Here is a 25780-nt window from a genome sequence, read left to right as displayed (position 1 = left end):
CAGAGGCAATGTAACCCTGGTGTTTCACTGAATAAAGCCTAACTGACCTAAGGGGATCTGTCTTATTTCAAACCTCAGAGGTCACTTGTGGTCACAGTCCAGGAAACAATTTCTGCATTGCCCATTTTTCTATAAAATGGCCAACTGATGAAGTGGCATGGCATCACTGCGTTTGGAAGAATATATTCCCCTATGCCTGTACCAACTCGTCTCCAACACACTCCCAAATGCATTCTGTAGACACCAGACAGCTGCTTAAAATCGTGATTACAAAAGCCACGTGACCTCCAAAAATAGTATCCCAGACCAACTCAATTCACCCAGACTAGTCATTTTAAGAGCCAATACTGCCATCATGTGCAAGAAGAATGAAACACCAAGCACCACATACACAAACCATTCCAATACAACTGGCTGCAATTAGGAAAGTACACTTCGGGGACAATCACTCAGAATCAAATACATTGTCTCCATCATGCATTCTGATTAGTTTCCCCTTTAATAGCTTCCTATGGTATAATTACAATTTGAGCTTCAGAGGCAGAAGCTTCTCAACAGACCCCTAGTATTCTGATTTTGAGAGCAGACTAAGAACATACRAATATGTGCTTGTAAGGAGCAAGCTCCATTCTTTCCAGAATCTAGACCCATTACTGTAGTCTGTCCTTTGAGTCATGTTACTGCCAACAGTTTCCTATTATGCAGAATTATAAATGCGGATTACTCAAGAACATAAAATTCAGCATATGATTCATATCACTTCAATGACCACAGAACCAAACACTGGTATTTTTCCATTTTATTATAGTAATAAACAAGGTCAATGATGGTCCTTTACTTCCCGGGGAGGATGATACCGTCATACTGAAAAAAAGAAAAGACAACAATTAGATGAGGAAAGGAAGTCTACTCAAGCTGCACACAGAAGAAAAGCTGTCAATTTCACATTACACAGGTCATTCAGCCTTAATATACAATACAAGTCAGCAGAGTTCTTACCAACAGCATTCAAGCAGCAGAAGGCAATCATACCTGCATGGGGGCACTGAGTGCAGGCTTTTATTTCAGCCAAACAGTAACCGCCAATTCAAAATGATCAAAGTCAACATTGAAGACCAAATTGTTGATTAGTAGACTCAGGAGTGCGTTACTGTTTAATTGGAACAAGTGCCGAGTTCATGTGGTCCTCAGAACAGTGGATATAATCCAACTGGGATACTAGGTACAGACAGTCGGTGAAAAACTCCTGATATTTTGGTTGGCAACACAGCAAATAATCTGCATCCACAACAGTCCTTTGCAAGTATGATTACCCACCCTGTATAAGAGAACCCATTCAAAACCATGAGTCGAGCAGAGAATAATTATATTTTTTAAAACAGAGCCACACCTTCTGCTGGAACCAGCGCATTGCTTCCTCTTTGCGGATGCGGTGCCTGAAACCGATGCGGCCCGTTTTCTGCTTCTTGTCAGCAATGCTGAAACCGGGTCTGCCCAGGACCTGAAAACAAAGAGTGCGAGAAAGAGCGTGGTTCAGATTAGAAGACATGTAAAACACTATCGTATCCCAACTGGCAGGTGAAATCAAAACCAAACCTTTTTTATATAATTCTAAAATACTCACGACGTAGAAGTCCAGTCCGTAGATACCGATGCTGGGGTCATACTTTATTCCCAGATCAATGTGTTCCTGGATGCCAAAGCCAAAGTTACCGGTGTCGGAGAAGTTGTTCTTCCTCAACTCYTACTCACGCACCTTTGGAAGGAAGAGGTATTCCATTTAGCAGGGGCAACATGTTGCAACATTAGGCAATATGCCTAAACACATTGCTAACCATGTGGACAATGGTCAAAGTTGACACCTTGACAAATCATCATTGGCTGAGGATTAACACAAGTGATACAACTTAACCATAAGTATACGGAACTCAAGAAAGTTACAAATAGGGGCAGATGTTAACACTACACTAAGCCCTACCCTAAAGGGTGTCAGTCAAAAAGAAACATTCCTGTGACAAATTAATGGCGATTAAGAGTTTAGCATAGTCAACAAAGCCACATCCCAAAACGCTTCATGCAGTGGTTGTAATGAATAGGTGTAGTAAATGGAGAGTGTATAAAATATTGAAAACTCACCTTGAGTCCCTTTTCCAGGATCTCCTCAGCTTTAGCTCCACGGACGGTACAGTGGACAGCAATCTTTTCATTTCTGCGGATGCCGAACGATCGCACAGTGTAGCGGGCTGAGGGGTACAGGGGGAGAAAGACTTAAACAAACATTTTCCACCAACAATGTGTCAATCGACAGGGTAACACATCAAACACCCAGCCACAGATTAACATCAAAAACAAAACAGACATAGGATGCCTACCCTTGGAGAAGACAGGGGTCTGGCCTGTGAGCTGCTCAAGCACCTTAGCAGCACGGGTCAGTCTGTCACCACTCTCCCCAACACAGATGTTCATACAGAGCTTGCGGATGCGAAGCTCACGCATGGGGTTCTCCTTTTTCTCGCTCTGTTCCTGTTGAAATCAAACGTTGGCATTAGGTGGCTGGGAGGTTAACAGTTACGTTTCGTTATTACATTTTGTATGTTGTCGCTAGCTACATCAGCTGGCCGCTATGCAGCCAGGCTGGGTAACTAACTAGTTGCCAACATAGCAACATGTCGATATTAATTAGCTAATAAATCCTGGTCAATGTCAATAGATACCCAACTGGCGATATTTAGGCCGTTTCCAAACAGCCACACATGTTTACAGTGACAAATATATTCAAAAACGTGATTCAATGTGTTCTTTAACTTCCTGGCTAAATAACCAGATTCCTGCCAACAGGACATGCCGGTGCATATCCTTTGGCTTATCACCGGCTGCTGCTAGCCACCTTGCTAAGCTATCATGTTTACAATGTTGCAGTCAATTTTACAATTTCGTGAATGTTCATATTTTCACTGTTCGCATGTTAACGTTCTACCGATATCGCGTAAACTGTAACAAAGTACTGAGAAACATATTCGGAGAGAAACCTCGACTTCAACAGCCATGTCACTTTCCCTAACATACGCTTCAATTAAAATAAATGACGCATATTTTGTGCGTAATACAACTTTGTTTCAATAGCGCACATTAACCTACTCATATCTGGTTATAAAAACAATGGGTTATTGGCCTTATAACGCTGATGATTGTGGATTTAAAAGGTAAACCGCGAAATCTTGCCTCCTTATGCGTAAAACCTGCACTCACCGCCATGTTTGATCACTTGAAGAGGACGACACATTTCCGGGCCAACGCATTTATAGGGAAGTGTTTAAATAAATGAGCCCTACGTAAAATCATGCATTTGAAGAAAGGTTCCATAGGCGCATAAATTCAATAATAAAGTACAGTAAAACAGTCTATATCAATATTCAATTGCGCTTATATAAGAATATTTTGATTCAAGAACACAATAAAATTGTTTATTTAAAGCAAAATGACAAGTGGAAAATGTAATCCGTATTTTTTTGCCTGATTTGCATGTTATTTTGGCATGTGTCACATATCAGTTTGCAAACAATGTAAAAAAWWTTTTTTTTAAATTTGAGTTCATAAAGCTGCATGCAAACATGGTCTCTTTTTTGAACTAAGGCAGCTCCAAAATGCAGGTGTTTCTGCCTAGCTCAGTGCTTTCTGCGGTGGTGGGGCAGCAGTGGAAAATATGGACCGTAGGGGTTGGTAATGTCCTCTATTTGCGCCGTGATTGGCTCAGTGTTCTGTCACTCATGGGGACACTACGTCACCACAAAATCTATGGGGACAGCTCGAAAATTCAAGCCCTTGGGTGCTGCCATAGAGTTACATTAGAAGTGCCCATCCAAGAAGGCTCAAGGTCATTGGCCACAGATAAAATGACATCAAATCACGTTATATCTACCGTGGCTTTGATTGGACTGATCATGTCAACATCATACTTTCTAAATCTTAACTAGCAAGCTAGACAAGCAGTCATCATCTTGAATCACATCTACAATCTACTGGCAAATCCTTTTCAATCCTTGTCTTATGAAGATAAATTATAGATAAAATGTATTGATGCTCATCGGCCATTGGACATAAACATTACACAACAAGTTTGAAATCGCAAATTCAACAATGAGTGGTTTGGAAGGAATCAGTGGCTAACTGCAAGCGTTGCAAGCAATCACTAGCCTGCTATTAAGTGGAGTGGGTGTGTGGTCCAAGTCTGACTTCTGCCTTGTTGAAAACAACTAGAAACTCGTAACTGGGAAATCTCAGACTTCAGTGAGTTCAAGACAACTGGGAACTCTGAAAAAAAGAGCTCCGACTGGGAAAATAAGTTTTGAATGGTCATTCAACTCGGAATTCCAAGTCGGGAACTCAGGCCTCTTTCTAGAGCTCTAACCTGAAGATCACTGACGTTGTGATTCTACCTTGTTTTTTTCCCAGTTCCCAGTTGTCTTGAAAGCACAATAAATCCAGAGAATGCCATACTTTGATGACCAAATTTGCCCACAAGGACCGCTGCGCCACCTTCCTTTTCAAGTGAGCACAGCACAACAAGGTGAGTCCAAAAATGTCTTGTATGCTGCTGCATAAATTATGTAAAATGCCCGGGAGATATGTATACTATAGCTAAGAACGTAATAATAAGCGTATGTTGTTTAGTAAGCTGTTAGTAGCCCATGTGCCTCACCCTAATAATTTGGTCCCTTTCACCCTTATAACTTAGTCTACTGTTCTGACTTGGTGGTGCACATGTAGCCTCAAATCAAATGTTATTGGTCACATACACATATTTAGCAGATGTTATTGCAGGTGTAGCGAAATGCTTGTGTTCCTAGCTCCAACAGTGCAGTAGTATCTAACAGTGCTGTAGTATCTAAAACAATTCACAACAATACGCACAAATCTAAAAGTAAAAGAATGGAATTAAGAAATATATAAATATTAAATTGAGCAATGTCGGAGTGGCATTCATTACAGTGGAATAGAATACAGTATATACATATGAGATGAGTAAAGCAGTATGTAAACATTATTTAAACATTTATTAAAGTGACTAGTGTTCCATTATTAAGTGGCTAGTATCCTATTTTAGAGAAATGTAAGCATTGAATATTATAAAACCTTTAATTATCTGCTTACAGTGCATTCGGAAAATGTATTAAACAGTTTTTTCCCTCATCAATCTACACACAATACCCCATAATGACAAAGCAAAAACAGGTTTTTAGAAATGTTTGCAGATTTATTCAAAATAAAAAACGGAAAAACCTGTTTTCGCTTTGTCATTATGGGTTATTGATGAGGACAATTAAAAACAAAATACATTTTAGAAGAAGGCTGTAACGTAACAAAATGTGAAAAAAGGGAAGGGGTCTGAATACAATTTCAGAATTCACTCTATATACCCCCTTTATTTATCCTACGGTTCTGACTTGGTATACAGGGAGAATACTGTAAGAACGGCCCATGTTCTGAATTCTGTTGCTGTACATTTCTAAGGTGCTGAACAAATAGTTATATTGACTACGTCCGTCCTAGCTCGCTCATTAATGTCTTAATTGAAATTACAGATTGCCTCGTATCTGCTCGTCGTCCCCTTATGCCATAGTCTGTACATCTCAATTGTCACTAGAAACCACATTTTTAAGCAAGTCAGCCATATCAGCTATGTTTTTTTTAAAGGCAGTAAATGAGGCTGAATGAACTGTTTCGCTGCTAGACAAGGCTCCGCTGATAGCCAGATGTAATAGTGGTAAGGTTTCACTCCATGGTGCTGAAAAGAAAGCTCTGCTGGTTGGGATAGCTTTATTTAAACAGTTTGTGGGCACTGTTTGTCACCGTTATAGTGCAATTCATGTATTGTTTAGTGTTGTGTTGTTGCTTTGCTGGCATGTTTTAAWTTTTTTTTGCCCCCCACCAAGATTTACATGCTAAAATCGCCACTGCAGATCACGCTTTAGTTTTTGTTGTCCTAGGCTACCTGGTTAAAATGCTTCCTCGCTAGCCTAACTTCCTTTCATGGGCAACAACGCGACAGGCTAATTTCTTAACATTCGCCTACTACATCTAGCTACATATTGAACTTCCATCCTCTCAGGCCAGGGGCACAATGTATGAATTTATGGTTAGATCAGAATCGCCTTTATAATCATTGGCCAGTACGGATAATTAAGGAAAACCACAAGTCCAAATCCCTATCTCCATCCATGGCTAATTTAGGAAAGGGACAATTTTAGCAAGCTAGCTAGCCACCGGAGGACAACGACACAAGGAGATGCAAAAAGTTTTTTCTGTAAATGATGTTTGGCTTGTGATTGGTGTAAAGCCAAATCCAAACTGGCTTCCCTTGACAATTTGTTTTGGGGCGCCAGGACCATGAACAGTTGAGCTCACTCAGTTTAGCTCAACGCTGATTGGCTATTATGTTATAAAAAAATATATAAAGGGAAGCCAAACGCTCTCTGGTTTCCCTTGCATTCAATGCTATGGGCTGCAACAATGGCATACTCTTTTTGACTAGACAGTATCAGATAGGTGGCCTACAGGTACAGAGGGGCACTGTTTCGCTCGCTCTGATGTTTTCTCTGGTAAAATACATTTAGCCTCTTGCGAACTGGAGGAAAATAATGAAACACAGAGATGAAAAATATATATATTTCTTGGTAAAAGAATTTGGGAAGCCTGGCTGCCTTTGGCATCCATGAATGCACGCCACTGAAAATAAATGGTGGGAAAATTATTGGAACCATTTCCTTGTTTGACCACTAGGTTGTTTGTGTATTATGACATTCTGTGGTATTCTGTTGTTCAGTTAGTCATCCATCTTAGTTATGCCATTACATTAGTTTTGATTTCAGAAATTGGCATCACCTTTCCCGTCATACATTATTTATATTTATTTTTTTACCGATTTTGGAAGGGCCTACCATAAAACAGATTTCCACACCGACAGACCAGCAACTCTTTTATAGGACTGCAAGGAACAAGGATTTAATTTACACACACCATATTATAAATTATAAGATCATACATGCAGGACAAGTGATACATAATAATGTTTATTTAAATGTTTGTCATGAAGTACAAGTACGAAGAAAGTATGAAAATGTATGCACTACCGTAAGTCGCTCTGGATAAGAGCGTCTGTTAAACGACTAAAATGTAAATGTACATTGGAGTAGTGAACAGAAGTAGTTAACAATACATTGCGTAGCTACTATATTCTTGGTAATGTGCATCATTGCCAGTGCATTCGGAAAGTATTCAGACCCTTTGACATTTTCCACAATTTGTTACGTTACAGCCTTATTCTAAAATACATGAAAATTGATTAAAATGACAAAGCAATAAAACAGGTTGGTAGAAAATGTTGTACTTTTATTTTCTGAATTCAAAAATCAAATACAATTTTATTTGTCACATGCGCCGAACATAACAGGTGTAGACCTTACTGTGAAATGCTTACCTACAAGCCTTTAACCAACAATGCAGTTTTAAGAAAATAGAGTTAAGAAAAGATTGACTAAATAAGATCAACTAAAAAATGTATTATAACACAATAAAACTAACAATAATGATGGTGTTGGAGTCGTGCTTGGCCACGCAGTCATGGTTGAACAGGGAGTACAGGAGAGGACTAAGCACGCACCCCTGAGGGTCCCCCCGTGTTGAGGATCAGCGTGGCAGATGTGTTGTTGCCTACCCTTACCACCTGAGGGCGGCCCGTCAGGAAGTCCAGGATCCAGTTGCAGAGGGACGTGTTTAGTCCCAGGGTCCTTAGCTTAGTGATGAGCTTTGTGGGTACTATAGTGGCGAACGCTGAGCTGTAGTCAATGAACAGCATTCTCACATAGGTATTAATTTTGTCCAGGTGGAATAGGGCAGTATGGAGTGCAATTGAGATTAAGTAATCTGTGGATCTGTTGGGGCGGTATGCAAATTGGAGTGGGTCTAGGGTTTCCAGGATGATGGTGTTGATGTGAGCCATGACCAGCCTTTCAAAGCACTTCATGGCTACTGACGTGAGTGCTACGGGGCAGTAGTCATTTAGGCAGGTTACCTTCGCTTTCTTGTGCACAGGAACTATGGTGGTCTGCTTGAAACATGTTAGTATTACAGACTCGGTCAGGGACAGGTTGAAAATATCAGTGAAGACACTTGCCAGTTGGTCCGCGCATGCTCTGAGTACACGTCCTGGTAACACGTCTGGCCCCGCGGCCTTGTAAATGTTGACCTGTTTAAAGGTCTTGCTCACACAGTCATCCGGAACAGCTGGTGCTCTCATGCATGCTTCAGTGTTGCTTGCCTCAAAGCGAGCACAACAGGTATTTAGACCGTCTGGTAGGCTCGCGTCACTGGGCACCTTGCGGCTGGGTTTCCCTTTGTAGTCCGTAATAGTTTGCAAGCCCTGCCACATCCGACGAGCGTCAGAGCCAGTGTAGTAGGATCCAATCTTAGTTCTGTATTGACACTTTGCCTGTTTGATGGTTCGTCTGAGGGCATAGCAGGATTTCTTATAAGCGTTCGGATTAGTGTCCCGCTCCTTGAAAGCGGCAGCTCTAGTCTTCAGATTGGTTGGTACTTAAGTATTCAGACCCTTTACTCAGTACTTTCTTGAAGCACATTTGGCAGCGATTACAGCCTCAAGTCTTTTTGGGTATGACACTACTAGCTGGGCACACCTGTTTTGGAGAGTTTCTCCCAGATCCTCTCAAGCTCTGTCAGATTGGATGGGGAGCTTCGCTGCACAGCTATTTTCAGGTCTCTGTGCAYATGTTAGATCAGGTTCAAGTCCGGGCACTGGCTGGGCCACTCAAGGACCTTCAGAGACTTGTCCCAAATCCACTCCTGCGTTGTCTTGGCTGTGTGCTCAGGGTCATTTTCCTGTTGGAAGCTGAACCTTCGCCCCAGTCAGGTCCTGAGCGCTCTGGAGCAGGTTTTCATCAAGGATCTCACTGTACTTTGCTCTGTTCATCTTTCCCTTGATCCTGACTAGTCACCCAGTCCCTGACGCTGAAAAACATCCCCACAGCATGCATGATGCTGCCACCACTATGCTTTCCTGTAGGGAAGAGACCAAGTTATCTTCCAGATGTGACACTTGGCATTCAGGCCAAAGAGTTCAATCTTGGTTTCATCAGACCAGAGATTCATGTGCCTTTTACTGAAGAGTGGCTTCCATCTGGCCACTCTACCATAAAGGCCTGATTGGTGCAGTGCTGCAGAGATGGTTGTCCTTCTGGAAGGTTCTCCCATCGCCACAGTGGAACTCTGGAGCTCTGTCGGAGTGACCATCGGGTTATTGGTCACCTCCCTGACCAAGGCCCTTCTCCCCCGATTACTCAGTTTGGCCTGGCGGCCAGCTCTAGGAAGAGTCTTGGTGGTTCCAAACTTCTTCCATTTAAGAATTATGGAGGCCACTGTGTTCTTGGAGACCTTCAAAGCTGCAGACATTTTTTGGTACCTGTCTCGGAGCTCCTCTGACAATTCCTTCAACCTCATGGCTTGGTTTTTGCTCTAACATGCACTGTCAACTGTGGGACCTTATATAGACAGGTGTGTTCCTTTCCAAATCATGTCCAATCAACTGAATTTACCACAGGTGGACTCCAATCAAGTTGTAGAAACATATAAAGGATGATCAATGGAAACAGGATGCACCTGAGCTCTATTTCGAGAATCATAGAAAAGGGTCTTATGTAAATAAGATATTTCTGTTTGTTATGTTTTTATACATTTCTAAAAATCTGTTTTCGTTTTGTCATTGTGGGGTATTGTGTGTAGATTAATGAGGAACAGTTTAGAATAAGGCTGCAACATAACAAAATGTGGAAAAAGTGAAGGGGCCTGAATACTTCCCGAATGCACTGTATATACAAATACAACATTTTTACTTTTGGGCTAAATGTTTCATTGTGTTTGTCTAGAGCAAAGACATGATTTAGAGAGAAATACAAATCTGGAATCCTAGCCTATGTTATACTGTTACACTTTCAAAATGGCATACCATTTTCTACAGCTGCATGTCGTTTTACCCCCATCTGCTGTTGATAGACTGTCTCTGCCACCTTCCTACCACCGATGGGCCGGACAGACACCTCTACAGGAGGTAACAAACATAGACAAGAGCCACAACCAAAGCCACAATTTTGAACATTTGCTCAAAGGATTTCATCTCAACAACTTGGGGTGGCAGGATGACAGGATACTGGATAACAGGAGTCTGCTGTACAACAGGGGAAAGCTGGGGCTGGGAGTCACTGTGGGAGTGTACTGCCAGTGGTGGGGCAGGAGCCGGGGGCATTAAAAGGGGAAGCCCCTGTCTTCTCTGCTCCTCCAGAGCCTCAATCAGAAACACCAAAGCTTTGCGCGGGAAGGTTGGTGGGGCGAAGAGGTTGGAGGTGGGGACAAAGAAGTGGGGGAGCAGACCACTGCTTGCGTGGCCCTCCAGGGCCCTTAGGAGGTGCATGAAGCAGGCAGGCAGCTGACGGGGCGTCCACAGGGAGTCCTGGGCCCTGATAGAGAGGGTGTGTAGGAAGGCTGTCTTCCCGTGGTAGGAGCACAGAGCATCCAGCTCTTGAGGGTAGCGTTGCTTCAGTCCCTCGATCAGGCACTTAAGGAGCTTGAAGCACTGCTTACTAAAGGAGAGGAGGAGAGAAAGAGAGGTATTGTTCATAATATCGATCACTTCACATAAAGGTATTTGTTCAGTATTAGGCTAAATGAGTCACAGGTGATAGTAAACTGTGTAGTAGAGTGAATTCTGACCGGCAGCACTTGGTGGCAGAGCTCTCACAGCAGGTCCTCTTGTTCCCATGAGTCTTGATCAGTTCCTTTTCTATGTGAGAAAAGGAAATCCTCCAACTCTCTGCAGGAGACAAAGCAGCAACATTTCAATCAAAGGGAAAATATCATTCACATTCAGTGTATCAATCATGTATCAGTCACAAAAACGATACACATCCAGAGTCATGCACCTATGGCTCTGGCACAAAACAACAATGTTCCGCACACCTTTAGCTGCCTCACTAAGGCTTCGTCCCGGTGGTTTCTTGGGCACAAAGAAGCAAGTTTGGTGGGTGAGAGAGCGCCGGGTCTTCTTCCCCAGCCAGTTGTCCACATCTGGGCCGGCGCGGGCAGCCAGAGGCCAGCCCTGTGAGGAGGGCACTTCCAGGGCGGGCACCACATCCACAGAAAGTAGTTCCTGTTTCCCATTATCCACCTCCAACAGGGAAAGGGTCACCGCTGGTGAGTTGGGACGCTTCCTATTCACAACCCAACGCCAGCTATTTCCAGGCACTGGTGATCAAAGAACACACAAAAGCATACAGGCAACGTCATGTCATATTTAGACAAAACAATGCCCCAGGTGGTTGGAGATGTGGACTACGACCACTGACCGCAAAGGCTCAAATAATAATATTGACCCCTCGAAAACATAGCATCTACAGACAAAKCAGTTGTACAAGATATACAGTATGGGTATGTGAGCATTTGTATGACTGCATTCGTATACTCTCAGGTGAATATAGACCAGTTACCACACCTCTGTAGGTGCTGATGAACTTGCGGACCAGACGGTGCATTTCACTTATGATCTTGCTGGCTGAGATGGTGAGCCCATCGTCCAAAAGGAAAGACCGTATGTGGGAACGGGTTGGTCGGGATAGGGCGACTTCGTAGAACAGGCCGTGGTATTGGTCCAGCTCAGTCATTTTGAGGCGGGAAGGAGACTGGAGCTTCAGCATCATGTCAAACTCATTTGGGTTGAGTATCTGTTGGCACACAATTGCAATAAGTACTATTTAGGACAGGCATCCATATTGCAGTATTGGCTCATCGATACTGCCTAATCAGTCACTCAAGGTTAATCCATGTTTTTTAAAACACACCTTAAGTGGAAATGTAGATAATTTGCTGTTGGGTTATTCTCTTGTGTTCGTGTGTTTTAAATGAGCCGCCAGCCAGAGACATATCCTGTCTCATGGTGTGAGTTACCTTGACCATCTCGTAGTATGAACCACTGCTGAGCACAGAGGCTGACTGGAAGTAGGGCTGCTCGTCACTGTTCTTGAGGAAGACTAGCAGGCTTTCCCGGAGATGGTTGACCAGGTCCACGGCCCACTGGCGGTCACTCTGGCGGAGCTTGAGGTCCTGGGCCCGAACCCTGATCCAGCGGGCCAGCTCTGGGGAGATAGGGGCCAGCTCGTCCCCTGGTTTGGGGCTCTCGGCTGTGGGCAGATTGATGTATTGGCTGGACTGTCTCAGATGAGCATAGTATTGAAGCATGAATGGTGTAARTTTCAACCTGTTTTACAGGATTATGCACACATGAACTTCATCTACAAAACATCTTTCTGTCTCAGAGGCAAAAACTCACTCAACTCAGAATATCAATTCTGGCTAGATTAATGAATATAACATGTTACTGATTGTCTTAGCATCTTTGACATACACTGATACACACATCAGATGAGGACAATCAACAATAGCATTGAAGCGAGCAGGTCTACCATGCTATTACCTGCCAGGTGTGGTCTCTGCCTAGGGAGGTGTGAGGTGAGTGTGGCTGGGGTACTGGCATTTCCATCATCCTGACCCAGCAATGCCCCAGTCTGAGAGTCCTCTATAGGGCTACCTCCATCTCCATCCAGAAACCCACCCTCCTCTGCCTCTCTGCCCAGGCTAGGTTGGAGGTTGATGGGGGTGGATGGGGTCCTTCTGAGGGTTCGTGGTGGAGTTGTCTGGTGCTCTCCAGAGGGTGTGGATGGAACTGAGCTCTGTCTACTGGAGGATGATCCCCTCTGAGGTGTGCTTCTGTTCATCTTTCTACTTTGATCAACGCACACAAACACAAATCAATTCAGAGAAACTATATCTGCAAGTATGACATAAATATAATTGGAATATCCTCTTCCTTCTAGGTTGAATGTATATGGGATAGGACTGCTCAATAATAAAAACTACCTCACTCAACCTTTAGTGAGTGCTTATAAACATAGCACCAAAAAGATCATAATAAATTACTAGATATGTAATTTTAGTACAACGAAAGTAATGCTGAGGTCCTGCCATGAGGAATTAACATAATTGTTGTTTCCAAAACCTTACCCGAACAACAATGACCCCAGCCCAGGCTATATGTTACTCAAGACAACCTCGCTTGTGACATTTTATTCATAATCCCAGACCGATTGTTAAATAATTATTCAACCATTGTGAAATGTTACACGGGTTGTGAAGATTTACCTGCTATTGCCGTCTTTGTCACAAATATCAGCTTGGTAGGGTGACAGACTGAGACGTCGTTATTGCTCTTCTCCTTGTCAGCTCACTTACTGTGTTCCTTCTCTCTGACAGCATATACCCGTTTCCTGACACTATTCCCATTTTCGCTTTCTATTTCCCAAGTCTGATGTCACATATGAATCAAAGATAAAAGAGCATTGCCTCTCRTGTCTTTTTAGCAGTGGATTACGGGTCTCACATATGCATTCCAGGTGACGGGTTGATACTGAACGTAAAACTGTAAGAGAGGTTTTCACCAGAGGATTGTATAGGTACCGTCATAAATGTTATGTTCCACTAGGTTCGTGAAAGCTTGCCATTTTGTGCGAAAGCTTTAATATTAAGAGAAAAAAAACACTGGCAATTAGTTTATCTTTGTCACAACCCCATAATTCAACAGTAGCCGACATTTACTGGTTTACAATTTCATACTGGTTGAACACTTTTCTGAAAGTATGCATCACTTCCATTTCTGAAGTAACTCAAAGGAGAAAAACCGAGGCAGTGAATCATATCTATTGAATATTCCCCAAAGAAATTGATAGGTATTATTTTCTGTTTGTAGTCAATATTGTAAACCAATGGAACGTTTTCAGCAAATCAATCCAAAATCTGACAACTAGCTCAATGTTTCACAGCAACAGAAATCAGACTTTATTTTCATATTCTAACACAACATATAATTTCATGATAGATACCAGTATGTATCCAACAGTAACTGATTCAGCGTTTGGCTTATGAGAAACAAGAAACAGCGTTTTGGCAGTTAATGTTCATGTTTTTTTATTTTTGGTTTAATCATAATTTTCCCTAAAGCATTATTCTTCGAACATTTGCTTTCCTTTCCTGCGAAAACTTTTGCGATGGGTTTTTATTAGCATTAGCCAGTCCTTGAGTAGAGAGCTCAGGTTCTGAGACACTGCAGGATGGGATGCCGGTGACACGTCTTGTTGCTGGATGTCTGGAGCAGGAATTCATTTGGCTTTGGTGGCCTTAATGGCAGACTTGGTCACCTTGCCAGTGCTGGCAGCCTTCTTGTCGACGGCCTTGATGACACCAACGGCAACGGTCTGTCTCATGTCGCGCACGGCAAAACGACCTGCAACAGTGAAGAGAAATGGTTACTGGACGGGTCTGAACGATTTTTTGTGTGGTTTTGCTAAATGGAGTGTCAGCATATTCCAGAAGTCATTGAAGTTCCTACTTCACTGTTTTTGTAAGTGACATTGTAAGGTTGAGACAAGTAAGATCTCTTCACCATCTTACAAGCAATGCAACAGTAAATGTGTGGAGAATTCTTTCAACACCAAAAGGCTGCATTACCCAGATGGGTCCTATACAGTGATGGGATCCCCATGTAACATTCCGTTTTTCAATAGCACTGTATAAATAAAACCTGTAATCGTCATCATTAGGCATTGGTGTGTGACTCACCAAGGGGAGGGTAGGCGGCGAAGCTCTCCACACACATGGGCTTTCCTGGCACCATGACAATGATGGCGGCGTCTCCAGATTTCAGGGCTTTGGGGTTGTCCTCAAGCTTCTTGCCGGAACGACGGTCGATCTTCTCCTTGAGCTCGCTGAACTTGCAGGCGATGTGAGCGGTGTGGCAATCCAGCACGGGGGCATAGCCCTGGGAGATGGTGCCGGGGTGGTTCAGGATGATGACCTGAAGATTGGGGTAAAGTTTGGATAAGGATGGGCTGGACTCTAGAACTACAGTGAAAGGGGGTTGGGATGTAGCAAAACTGAATTCAGAAAGTGCACTTTAAAAAATATATATTTTTATGAAAGTTCTAATTTATGGCCAGAAACGAGACATGTAGTAAAGTAGACTTAGAATATTAGTATTTTGTATTATCTTTCCAAAAACTACATTCAAAATCAGTTCCATCTCTCACCTGAGCTGTGAAGTTGCCGGCCTCCATTGGGGGGTCATTCTTGCTGTCTCCAGCCACGTTGCCACGACGGATATCCTTGACGGATACGTTCTTGACGTTGAAGCCGACATTGTCACCGGGGAGAGCCGCTTCCAGGGTCTCGTGGTGCATCTCCACAGACTTCACCTCAGTGGTGACATTAGCGGGGGCAAAGGTGACGATCATACCGGCCTTCAGGGTGCCAGTCTCTACACGGCCCACGGGTACTGTTCCAATACCTGATGGGAAACAAGTATTTAACCACAAGACACATACCCATTCATGTCTAAAGAAAATAACCAGTACATTCAAACATATTGATCTATGACTGGTTCTTACCGCCGATTTTGTAGACGTCCTGCAGGGGCAGACGGAGGGGCTTGTTAGTGGGGCGGGAAGGGGCCAGGATAGAGTCCAGAGCCTCCAGAAGGGTCACACCGCTAGCACCACCCTCCTTACGCTCGACCTTCCATCCCTTGAACCAGCCCATCTGCAATGGGCAACAAAAGAAACAAGATCAAAATTACACAGACTTGCTTACCTATCAGAGTTTATCCTTCTATAAAGTTCCAGCCCTAATCATTTATGCATATAACCACCTAGACCTACATTGCTGTGGATTAGTGTACCGTGTGTGGATGGGCTACTCACGTTGGGGCTGGCCTCCAGCATGTTGTCCCCATGCCATCCAGAGATGGGCACAAAGGCGACGGTGGCAGGGTTGTAGCCAATCTTCTTGATGTAGGTGCTGACCTCCTTCTGGATCTCCTCAAACCGCTTCTGGCTGTAGGGGGGCTCAGTAGAGTCCATCTTGTTGACTCCAACAATGAGCTGCTTCACTCCCAGAGTGTAGGCGAGGAGAGCGTGCTCACGGGTCTGGCCGTTCTTGGAGATACCCGCCTCAAACTCACCCACACCACCAGCAACAATCAGCACAGCGCAATCAGCCTGAGAAGATGAAGTCATAGATATTGACACTCCAAACCTTGTGGTAAAATGCCACTGATAGATGCTTTCAGTTAGGAAACAAATTGGACATTAAAGCTCATCTTTACCTGAGAGGTACCAGTGATCATGTTCTTGATAAAGTCTCTGTGTCCAGGGGCATCAATGATGGTGACGTAGTACTTGGCAGTCTCAAACTTCCACAGGGAAATGTCGATGGTGATACCACGCTCCCTCTCAGCCTTCAGCTTGTCCAGCACCCAGGCATACTTGAAAGAGCCCTTGCCCATCTACACAAGCAGAGAAAAGTTTGCTTTTATTGCACTTAAGATATCTACACAGTTCTGTATAGTTTTTTTAATAGATCAAATCGATCCAATTACACCTACTACAAAAGTATAGAATTTTGTACTAGTTTGTCAGTTAATGAAATTCAATCACAATTTAAGAATTTAATCCATTTACAACAGTATTACTCATGAATTGCAAATTAACAATATATCCCATCAACAAAATTACTCCAAAAATGACTGCCTTATCAGATAAACGTCTGCTAGCTGAGCATTAAATCAGTCCCATTACCAACATCCATATTTGTCTTGACTAAAGTCAAACTGATCACTCAATCCCATTTGCCAACATTCATGTGTTTGAGTGTTCCCCAATACTCTTCATAATGCACTGACAAAAATTTGATTTAAATAATATTTTAATCAAGTTAAATTACATTTATCAATTCCATTTGCCTTTAGTGCACAATGGCCGCAACTAACAATACATTTGGTACAGTAGATGGCGCTCGTGTCAAAGCAATCAGTTGAAGGATTTTGTTCTAACCACACCCGTTATAGAACATCGCAATTCATAGCAACATTAGCCAACTCAGAATCCCTAGAAAATGTCAGGGCTCCCAAACATACCTCAGCAGCCTCCTTCTCGAACTTTTCAATGGTTCTCTTGTCAATGCCTCCGCATTTGTAGATCAGATGACCTGTGGTGGTWGACTTTCCGGAGTCGACATGGCCAATGACCACAATGTTGATGTGGATCTTTTCCTTTCCCATGATTTACTGATGAAAAGGAAACTGACATAACTACCGATGTACAATTTTATTTACACAAAATACACACATGGCCGACATGGCTGCAGTAGAAATGAATGGGGTAATCAATTGATGAAATCGACAGATTGCCGACAGGCGCCACCGACTCATGCACCATGTGCTATCCACAAATCATTCCCCTCCCACCGCCCTCCATGTTCAGTCATAAGACTAGCAAGCCGGCCATGTTGAGGCAAATCAACGACACCCGCTCTATGGCCGTGAAGACAGTCGTGCACAGCCGACTACTCAAATCCTAGCTAGGCTATATTACAGCAATTCAGTTAAACGTCGTTTCCCATGAACGAAATTAAATTACCCACTAAACTTTAAGGTGTCTGCAATGAGACTGACCCCCAAATTTAGAAATGCAGTTAGTCATCTTGTACAAATCAGACCGGTCCTAAAATCATGCGCCCCCCCCAAAAAAGGCTGCCACACTTTCATAACCATGCCGCAATTTAAGTGTAGCAGTATTGAGGAAAATAGTGTAGCTACGTAACAATTACATCCTGAAATTAGCATTTTCTTCACTAACCTGAAACAATACAGATAACGGGTATTCCTGCTTTAGACCGGAGAAAAAGGACAGAGTATGAGCCCACATCTCTTTTTATACCGGTGTAGTGGGAGGCGGGCGCTACAACCCTGGTGACACGAGAAATAAAGTGCTATTGGTTATGCCAGTGTAACCCCACCTAGGTGATTGGCTAGCAAAAACCATCACTGGGCACAGCCGTGCAGCAGTCAGGGATAGCTTGTGTCAAAACAGCTGCAAAGACCAAGTTAGATACAGTGCTGCACTTGTTCTACCCTATGGCACAGCTCCCACTCAACTACAACAAGAACAAGGATTAAGGAAAACGACAGAGCAAGCTTTTTGGTCAAGACATTTAAAGACCTTTATTAGTTACCAGCAGCTTTCTTCCAATTTAATTGTGGCATCAAACAGGTGCAGTTCTAAACCATTAACTCAAATGTAACTGAAAGAGGCACTGTCAGTCATATGACAAAGTGTATCTGCGTTGGGTTCTTTTCCTGCGAAAACTTTTACGATGGGTTTTAATCAGCATTAACCAGTCCTTAAGTATAGAGCTCAGGTTGAGAGACCCCACCACCCGAGGGACGTCCTGTGGGAGGAGAATTCACTTTTTACCAGCCTTAACGGCGGATTTGGTGACCTTGCCGCTGGAGGCAGCCTTCTTGTCGACGGCCTTGATGACACCAACAGCAACAGTCTGCCTCATGTCACGCACAGCGAAACGACCTGAGGGAAACAGAAAATTAGGAACGAGGCCTTTTCCAAGCATAGAAGATCTTTAAAAAAGGAACAATGTCTTTGGTAAGAGGGCTTGTGGATTACTTACCAAGAGGAGGGTATTCCTGGAAGCTCTCCACACACATGGGCTTGCCGGGGATCATGTCAACGATGGCAGCGTCTCCAGACTTCAGGAACTTGGGGGCATCCTCAAGTTTCTTGCCAGAACGACGGTCAATCTTCTCCTTGAGCTCGCTGAACTTGCAGGCGATGTGAGCAGTGTGGCAATCCAGTACAGGGGCATAGCCCTGGGAGATCTGGCCAGGGTGGTTCAGGATGATGACCTGTAAAAACAAGACATGGTCGATGAGAGCATGAAAAATATTAAATTGTCAAGGGAAGACAGCTCCCACCCAACAATTTTAAACAGCATGCCTACCTGAGCGGTGAAGGTGCCGGCCTCCATTGGGGGGTCGTTTTTGCTGTCTCCAGCCACGTTGCCACGACGGATATCCTTGACGGACACGTTCTTGACGTTGAAGCCAACATTGTCACCGGGCATAGCCGATTCCAGGGTCTCGTGGTGCATCTCCACAGACTTCACCTCAGTGGTGACATTAGCGGGGGCAAAGGTGACGAATCATACGGCCCTTCAGGTGCCAGTCTCCACACGCCCACGGGTACTGTTCCAATACCTGATGGGAAACCAGGGGAGAATAGATTAACGATCAAGAGCAGAGCAAGCATACAGTTCGTATACAAAAATGAAGTCTAGGACTGGTTCTTACCGCGATTTTGTAGACATCCTGGAGGGCAGACGAAGGGGCTTATCTGTGGGGCGGGAGGGGGGCAGAATTGAGTCCAGGGCCTCCAGCAGAGTCACACCGTTGGCGTTACCATCCTTACGTTCGACCTTCCATCCTCTGAACCAGCCCATCTAGAATAGGAGAATTTCGGTTTATGTACAAAGCATGACATATGCAAGTGACAGGGTGAGACTTTCAATGTAGTAGAATGCACCGAGGATAGGCTACTCACATTGGGGCTGGCTTCCAGCATGTTGTCCCCATGCCATCCGAGATGGGCACAAAGCGACGGTGGCAGGGTTGTAGCCAATCTTCTTGATGTAGTGCTGACCTCCTTCTGGATCTCCTCAAACCGCTTCTGGCTGTAGGGGGCTCAGTAGAGTCCATCTTGTTGACTCCAACAATGAGCTGCTTCACTCCCAGAGTGTAGGCGAGGAGAGCGTGCTCACGGGTCTGGCCATTCTTGGAGATACCAGCCTCAAACTCACCCACCCACCAGCAACAACCAGCACAGCGCAATCAGCCTGAGGGGGACAAGTCATGTCAGCCCAACACACTTGATCATCTAACTCTGTAGTTGTCAGGTTACAGTATATTCTGATTGCACTGTGGGCCCAATTACCTGAGAGGTACCAGTGCATTTTTTTTGTCATGGTTTTTTTTTTTCTTGGATGAAAAATTTCCCCTTTCCCTTCTTGGTTGTTCCCCCAGGGGGGGGGGGCATTTTTCCCAATTCTTTGATTGTGACGTAGATACCTTGCCGGTCTCAAACTTCCACAGGGAAATGTCGATGGTGATACCACGCTCCCTCTCAGCCTTCAGCTTGTCCAGCACCCAGGCATACTTGAAAGAGCCCTTGCCCATCTAAAATTAGAGGAAAGCACATTATGTTCAATAATTCATTTTACCAGTGAAGTTTTGCTACACAGCAAAAATGTATAGTGAGCAAGTAGCTCATTTAGGGTTAGGCCTAAATTGGATTTGGGAAACATGGCCCAAATCATTTGCATAATTTAACAGATTCTGATGTATGCAACTACTGAAATGTAGAGAATGCATTATATTAATGTTGACTAGGCGGGATAGCTTTTGTCTGTAGCAGGTTGAGAAGCATGTCAAGGTCAGGAAAAGGGTTAAGTAAAAAACAAATATATGGGATGTAAATACGTCAACTGTATCCCTCCTAGCCATGACTACTATAAAGTCCTCAGCCGCCATTACACAAAGTGCATCGTCATTACCCGACGCTAGGCCTGCGCAGGCACCGTCCCACATGCGCGCACTCGTTACCCACACCCTGCCGGCTTCACCAGTTTAAAAAAAAAGCTGCCGTCGCCATCTTTGATCAAAAGTAACGTAACCAGAACAGAAAGATCCATCAACCAGAAAAAAACGCTTACCTCAGCTGCTTCCTTCTCGAACTTTTCAATGGTTCTCTTGTCAATGCCTCCGCACTTGTAGATCAGATGGCCTGTGGTGGTTGACTTGCCGGAGTCGACATGGCCAATGACCACGATGTTAATGTGGATCTTTTCCTTTCCCATGGTTGCTTAATTAGTTTCTGAAATAAAATGAGCAGAGATACCACTTAACTAGGCAACATTGACGTTAGTGTAACAATTTGCTTGGGGAACAAGGCTGCAGCATTAAAACGCCGGGTCACTCAGACTATGCATTCTATAATTTGTCGATAAAATTATAACGAGAGAAAGGTCTGCTGACAGCTAACTACTCAGTCGTTAAACTCATCCGACAAAGGGCGAGCGAGCTACGATCACGTACTGTTAGGCCTCAGTCCGCCATGGTCCAAAAGCGACACGTGTTACTTCCAGGCCACATCGTATAGAGTTACAGAAAGAACTCCAAATATCCAGAAGGAATTTATCCCTACTAGACAACAGTCGCCTGGGTTTTCGTGCAGTTATTCTGATCATGGAAGACATTCCATTTAGCTACCTACTCATCCTCAGAGGCCACCGCTCTAGTATCCTTTGTTTCCCCCCCAGCTCCCCCTCCCCAATTGAAAAACGTTTTTTTCCACGGCAAAATATAACTTGGAAGTTCACTAAAACCACATCGCCATTTTAGAAGGTAACTTAAAGATTAACGTTAAGCATCCCTACACCATCAAATTCACTTTAATTGAAACATTGTCCACACCATTAAATACTATCTGAAATAGCTTACGTTTTCGCAATGTGTCAAACAAGTTATAAAAACAAACGTGCTAACATGTTAGGCCTGTTTTTAAAACCACTAGAGGCTAAATAAGATAAACGCGCTTACCGGTGTTACTGTGCGCTCACTCGACCACTGCTGATGCCCCTACCCAGGTAACAAAAAGAGAAGGAATGTTGGTTGAGTTTGAGTTTTTATACACTGGGAGGTGGCTAGACTGGGTTGCGTCCCGGCTTCCCTTCCCCCTCCCTACTCGAACCCTCAAATCGCACACAATTCAGCGAAAAACTATGCCCGTCTGTCGTGATACGTCATGATGTTTGAAACATTTTCCAATTTTGAACGAAATCCTTTCTGATTCAATCAAAAGGTCTAAAAACAATATAGCTAGGTAATTGATAAATTGATTAAATAACCACATGTGGTCAAGTACACTCTTTATTGTCACGAGAAAAAAATGACCAGAGACTCATTCAATAACTCAACTGACAAGAGTTTAACTAAAATCTGACAGTAGATTACCCCACTGTATGTTGAGTGTGATTAGATATCTCAACAAACCAATCCCCATTGTCTCATATCCCTGAGGGAGATTATTAAAACCTGCTTTCTGGAAATTAAATGATATTATTTCATCAATTTGGTTTCAACATGAGTACATAGCATTTACAATTGTCATATCATATTTTTTATTTTGTCAGTTTACTGTAGACCTACTATATTTAGATTATACAGTTTTCTCCGTGGACTATAAACTGTGTTGGATTATTACCTTAGGAGCAGGCTACACTAGACACAAAGGAAATGCCCGGTATTGATTCTAGGTGACCCAATCAGTTTAAAGTATTCAAATTCAGAGATTTGCACTCAAACAGTGCACTGAGAAGGGAGACCCAGACTCATTGTTTCAATGACCTGGAGGGCCCCTCCACCACATCTCACACACATTCAGGTTCAGAAGAGGTTCAGACCAGGCCAAGGTGAGTGAATACAGTGATCAATAAGTGTGAGGGAGTCCTGATAGATTCTCCATTCACATTGTAATGCTGAGTGCTTTCTCATAATGATCATATCAATCAAATTCTCCAATAAATATAGTAAAATGCATGCTAAACCTCTCCTTGCTGTAGGCCTATGTGTTGCCCACCCAGTCCAAAAGCAATGTTAAATTCAATAGCACTGCATCAAAGTTGGGTGATCTAACTGTGATTGCAGTTCTACATTCTACATTTAATTCTACATTCTATATTTCCTTTTCCCCATACCCTAGTCAGTGACTGTGTTTTATGACAAATAGTGATAAAAATGACTCTGCATGTTTTTTTTTTACAACATTTCAGTCAACCTTTTTCAAAAGAACAGTCAACAACAATGTAAACYTTAATTGTATCTCATCTCCAGCATCACAAAGATGTGATGATGTGCATATTGCTATTTCCCAATATATGATCAATATATTCTAATCTATAGAGCCTGTTCCAATGGATGCTGTGGAAGTCCATTCTGTGTTTTGGGTGCTGTGGAGAGGTCAGACTCAGGGCCTTGCAGTCTCCTTGCTGTCCCCATCACTGTTGAATTCCCGATACAGGACAGCTGTCATCCCTTGGCGCGTTGACGGCTCTCCCCGACTATCTCTTCCTCCCTCAGTTCAGGTAACAGCCACTGAGAAAGCAGCTGCTGCTTTCAATCAGCTCACAGCGCAGTGAGTGGGGGAGAGAGAGAGAGCGGGTGAGAGAGAGAAAGAGAGAGAGGGGGAGAGAGTGAGTGCGAGAGTGAAGGGTACTCGCAAACCGTGCCATAGATAGTGGGTGAATAATAATAATACATTTTATTTAAAGTGCTTTTCACGACACCCAACGTCACTTTACATACACAAGAAAATCATCAGGATTAAAAGCTATAAAATCACACATTAAAATAAGTAAGTATGTGAAAGTCCACTAAACATAAGGATTAGACAGAGGAGAAAAGCTAAGACAACAGAGAATCCAGGTAAGCCTGTGTGAAGAGGTGTGTCTTATGTGTGGACTTGAATATGTGTATGGATTGTGAGGTTCTGACATGGAGAGGTTAGGGAGTTCCAGAATTGGGGAGGAGGCCAGTGTCAGAGTAGGGCAGCGAATAGGTGGGAGTGTAGGGGTGCAGAAGGTCAGTATGAACACTGCCGCAACTGCACTGTGTCTGAGGAAGAGGGGAGATATAGGATGGGAAGCCAGGAGAGGTTAAAAAAACAGAAGGAAGCAAAGGAGAATAGAAGCAGAGAGGCATTGGCCAGGAACAGGATTTCAGGAAGCCAGAAGAAAACATCTTACCCCAGGTTAAAGATGACTATCCCAGAGAAGAAATTAGATATCAACATTGATCTTAAGGTTTATCCAGGGCAAACTAATAGGCGTACAATTCAGCGTGTCAGACGCCTTCCTCAGAGCTTCAGAGACTTCTGGAGGGTCTGTTAAAAAGTGTTGGCATGATACATCGTAAAAAATAGGACAAATGGTTTATTCTATAAAAGTTTCCCCATGACATTATATTGGCCCACATATTCGGCTGGGTTTTATGTGGAAAAAATGTTAAAGCACTTATCATAAATACACTAAACACAGGAAATGTGCCCTGGTTGTCTCTAATCCCCAAAGATTATACAGTACTGTATCTTCCTTTTAGAATGAGGAAGGAGCTAGTATAGTAAAAAGGCCAGCAAGTAAAGGGTGGGTGCAGCACTAAAACCAGAAGATCAGGCAAATGTAACTGAACTACATAATTCTTTACAAAAGGACTATTTGTTGAAGCTACAGCCTTGGGTTGTCTTGCTGACGTCCAATACCACCCAAACTTGTATAATTAAACCATTGCTAAACCACACCCAACAATGTTATGAAAAGATATTCTCTCGGGTTCCTAGATACAGTCCTGTTTTGAATAAGGAAGCAGTGACATGTGACATAACAGTTATGATAAAAATATGACAAATAACATATTCATATGTTGTATTATTAATATTTAGTTAAGTTTAAGAGCAGGTGTGACTGATAATGAGGGACTAGGAGAAAATTATGCTGTAATAGACGTCCTCCAGTGATTTCTGAACTTTTCCTGTTGAAAATCAATTTCCCAAGTATAAATACATTGAAGTACACACACTAAAGGGTAAAAAAATACATATTTTTAGCAAAATAGTGTTTTTTAGACACAACTACAAACTTCAAGGGGTAGAGCATTCAAGGAGTTGGTTTGATGGGAAGTCGTGTTGTCATAGGCTTTCCCCCTTGCTTGAGGAACAATAGGGGAGCAATGGAAAACAAAAGAGGAAAGGCCCACCCCCCACTTGTGCTATGTCATGATTTACCTGGATCAGCTGTTGCGATTTGCCTTTGTTAAATGAGGCGAAACGAAGACTGGAGTGACACTTTCATGACAGGATTGACGCCAAATAGGCTACTTTTAGCTACTGACACTAACATGACAAGTTTTGCCTTATTTGTCTAWTACATCATGTTGTATTTGTACATCATGTACCTAACATTGACAAGGCAGATAACTGTTTAATTGGGGCAGAACCCTACTTTAACTGTTCCCTACAGCAGAAGTTGCCTGTATGTCTAGTTACCAGTACAGCAGACTCAGAGAGAGAGAGAGGGACATTCGTTTTACTGAGGGCTGAGCATTCCAAGTGGCCAGCAGAAATGCTAGAGAGGTGGAGCGTAGAAATTGGCAAAGACCCAAGTTGAGCTCAGGCACTCAAAGTGACACCCAGATAATGAACACATACACAAACACAGTTACCCACACACTGACACACACACACACAGAAACACACACACACACACACACACACACGGAAGAGCTATGGATAACTTAACTGAGGGAGATTGGAGGCAGTTGAAGGGAATAACTGCAGCTGTCCGTGTGGCTGGCTAGACAACACACACACTCCTCCCCATTCCTAGACACATACTTGCGCTCACCAATTAGTCAGGATGTCCCTGAGTGGCTCACACCAGCATATAAATATCACACAACCTTTGTTCCTGTCGGGTGCCACTGTAGATGAGAAACTCATGACTTTCAGGCCGCCTCACACACAGGCAACACTATTATAAGTCAACCTCAGACAGGGATTCCAATTCAGTGCTGAAGTTATGATTTGATTTAATGTCAGTAGCACACACAGCTACAACAAACGACAGCTGAGGTCTTATTTCACACACTAACTCAGGAAGAGAGAGTGGACGGTGTCTGGCAGAGTGTCAGTGAGGATGTCATGGTGCTGGC

The 25780-nt window shown here is 43.4% G+C and overlaps 2 protein-coding genes and 2 pseudogenes across 3 annotated transcripts; all 4 read right to left on the bottom strand.

The window, feature by feature from the left end:
- Window positions 1-784: 784 nt before the first annotated feature.
- On the bottom strand, window positions 785-3306 carry LOC112080539 (large ribosomal subunit protein uL5-like; annotated as a pseudogene).
- A 3751-nt stretch (window positions 3307-7057) lies between these two features.
- LOC112080536 (cyclic GMP-AMP synthase-like) lies at window positions 7058-13688 on the bottom strand. 2 transcript variants are annotated; one of them, XM_024146324.2, is made up of 7 exons: window positions 13261-13688; window positions 12536-12843; window positions 12010-12242; window positions 11558-11786; window positions 11026-11310; window positions 10780-10879; window positions 7058-10649 (listed from the first exon to the last, which is right to left on the bottom strand). In XM_024146324.2, the coding sequence occupies exons 2-7, from the start codon at window positions 12834-12836 to the stop codon at window positions 10112-10114; spliced, it is 1686 nt and encodes a 561-aa protein (XP_024002092.1). In that variant the 5' UTR covers window positions 12837-12843; window positions 13261-13688; the 3' UTR covers window positions 7058-10111. The 2 variants fall into 2 exon arrangements, with proteins under 2 accessions (XP_024002092.1, XP_024002093.1); XM_024146325.2 differs by having other exon boundaries at window positions 12536-12840.
- A 235-nt stretch (window positions 13689-13923) lies between these two features.
- On the bottom strand, window positions 13924-17894 carry LOC112080537 (elongation factor 1-alpha). The gene is made up of 8 exons (XM_024146326.2): window positions 17805-17894; window positions 17084-17233; window positions 16274-16453; window positions 15870-16166; window positions 15558-15708; window positions 15201-15457; window positions 14734-14968; window positions 13924-14398 (listed from the first exon to the last, which is right to left on the bottom strand). Exons 2-8 carry the CDS (start codon window positions 17225-17227, stop codon window positions 14274-14276), a joined length of 1389 nt encoding a protein of 462 aa, XP_024002094.1. The 5' UTR covers window positions 17228-17233; window positions 17805-17894; the 3' UTR covers window positions 13924-14273.
- On the bottom strand, window positions 17259-21726 carry LOC112080538 (elongation factor 1-alpha, oocyte form-like; annotated as a pseudogene).
- Window positions 21727-25780: the final 4054 nt, after the last annotated feature.

This window comes from Salvelinus sp. IW2-2015, unplaced genomic scaffold, assembly GCF_002910315.2.
Source record: "Salvelinus sp. IW2-2015 unplaced genomic scaffold, ASM291031v2 Un_scaffold16369, whole genome shotgun sequence".
Classification (NCBI taxonomy): domain Eukaryota; kingdom Metazoa; phylum Chordata; class Actinopteri; order Salmoniformes; family Salmonidae; genus Salvelinus; species Salvelinus sp. IW2-2015.
Note: the sequence above shows the minus strand (reverse complement) of the source record. Positions and strands in the feature narration are given on the sequence as shown.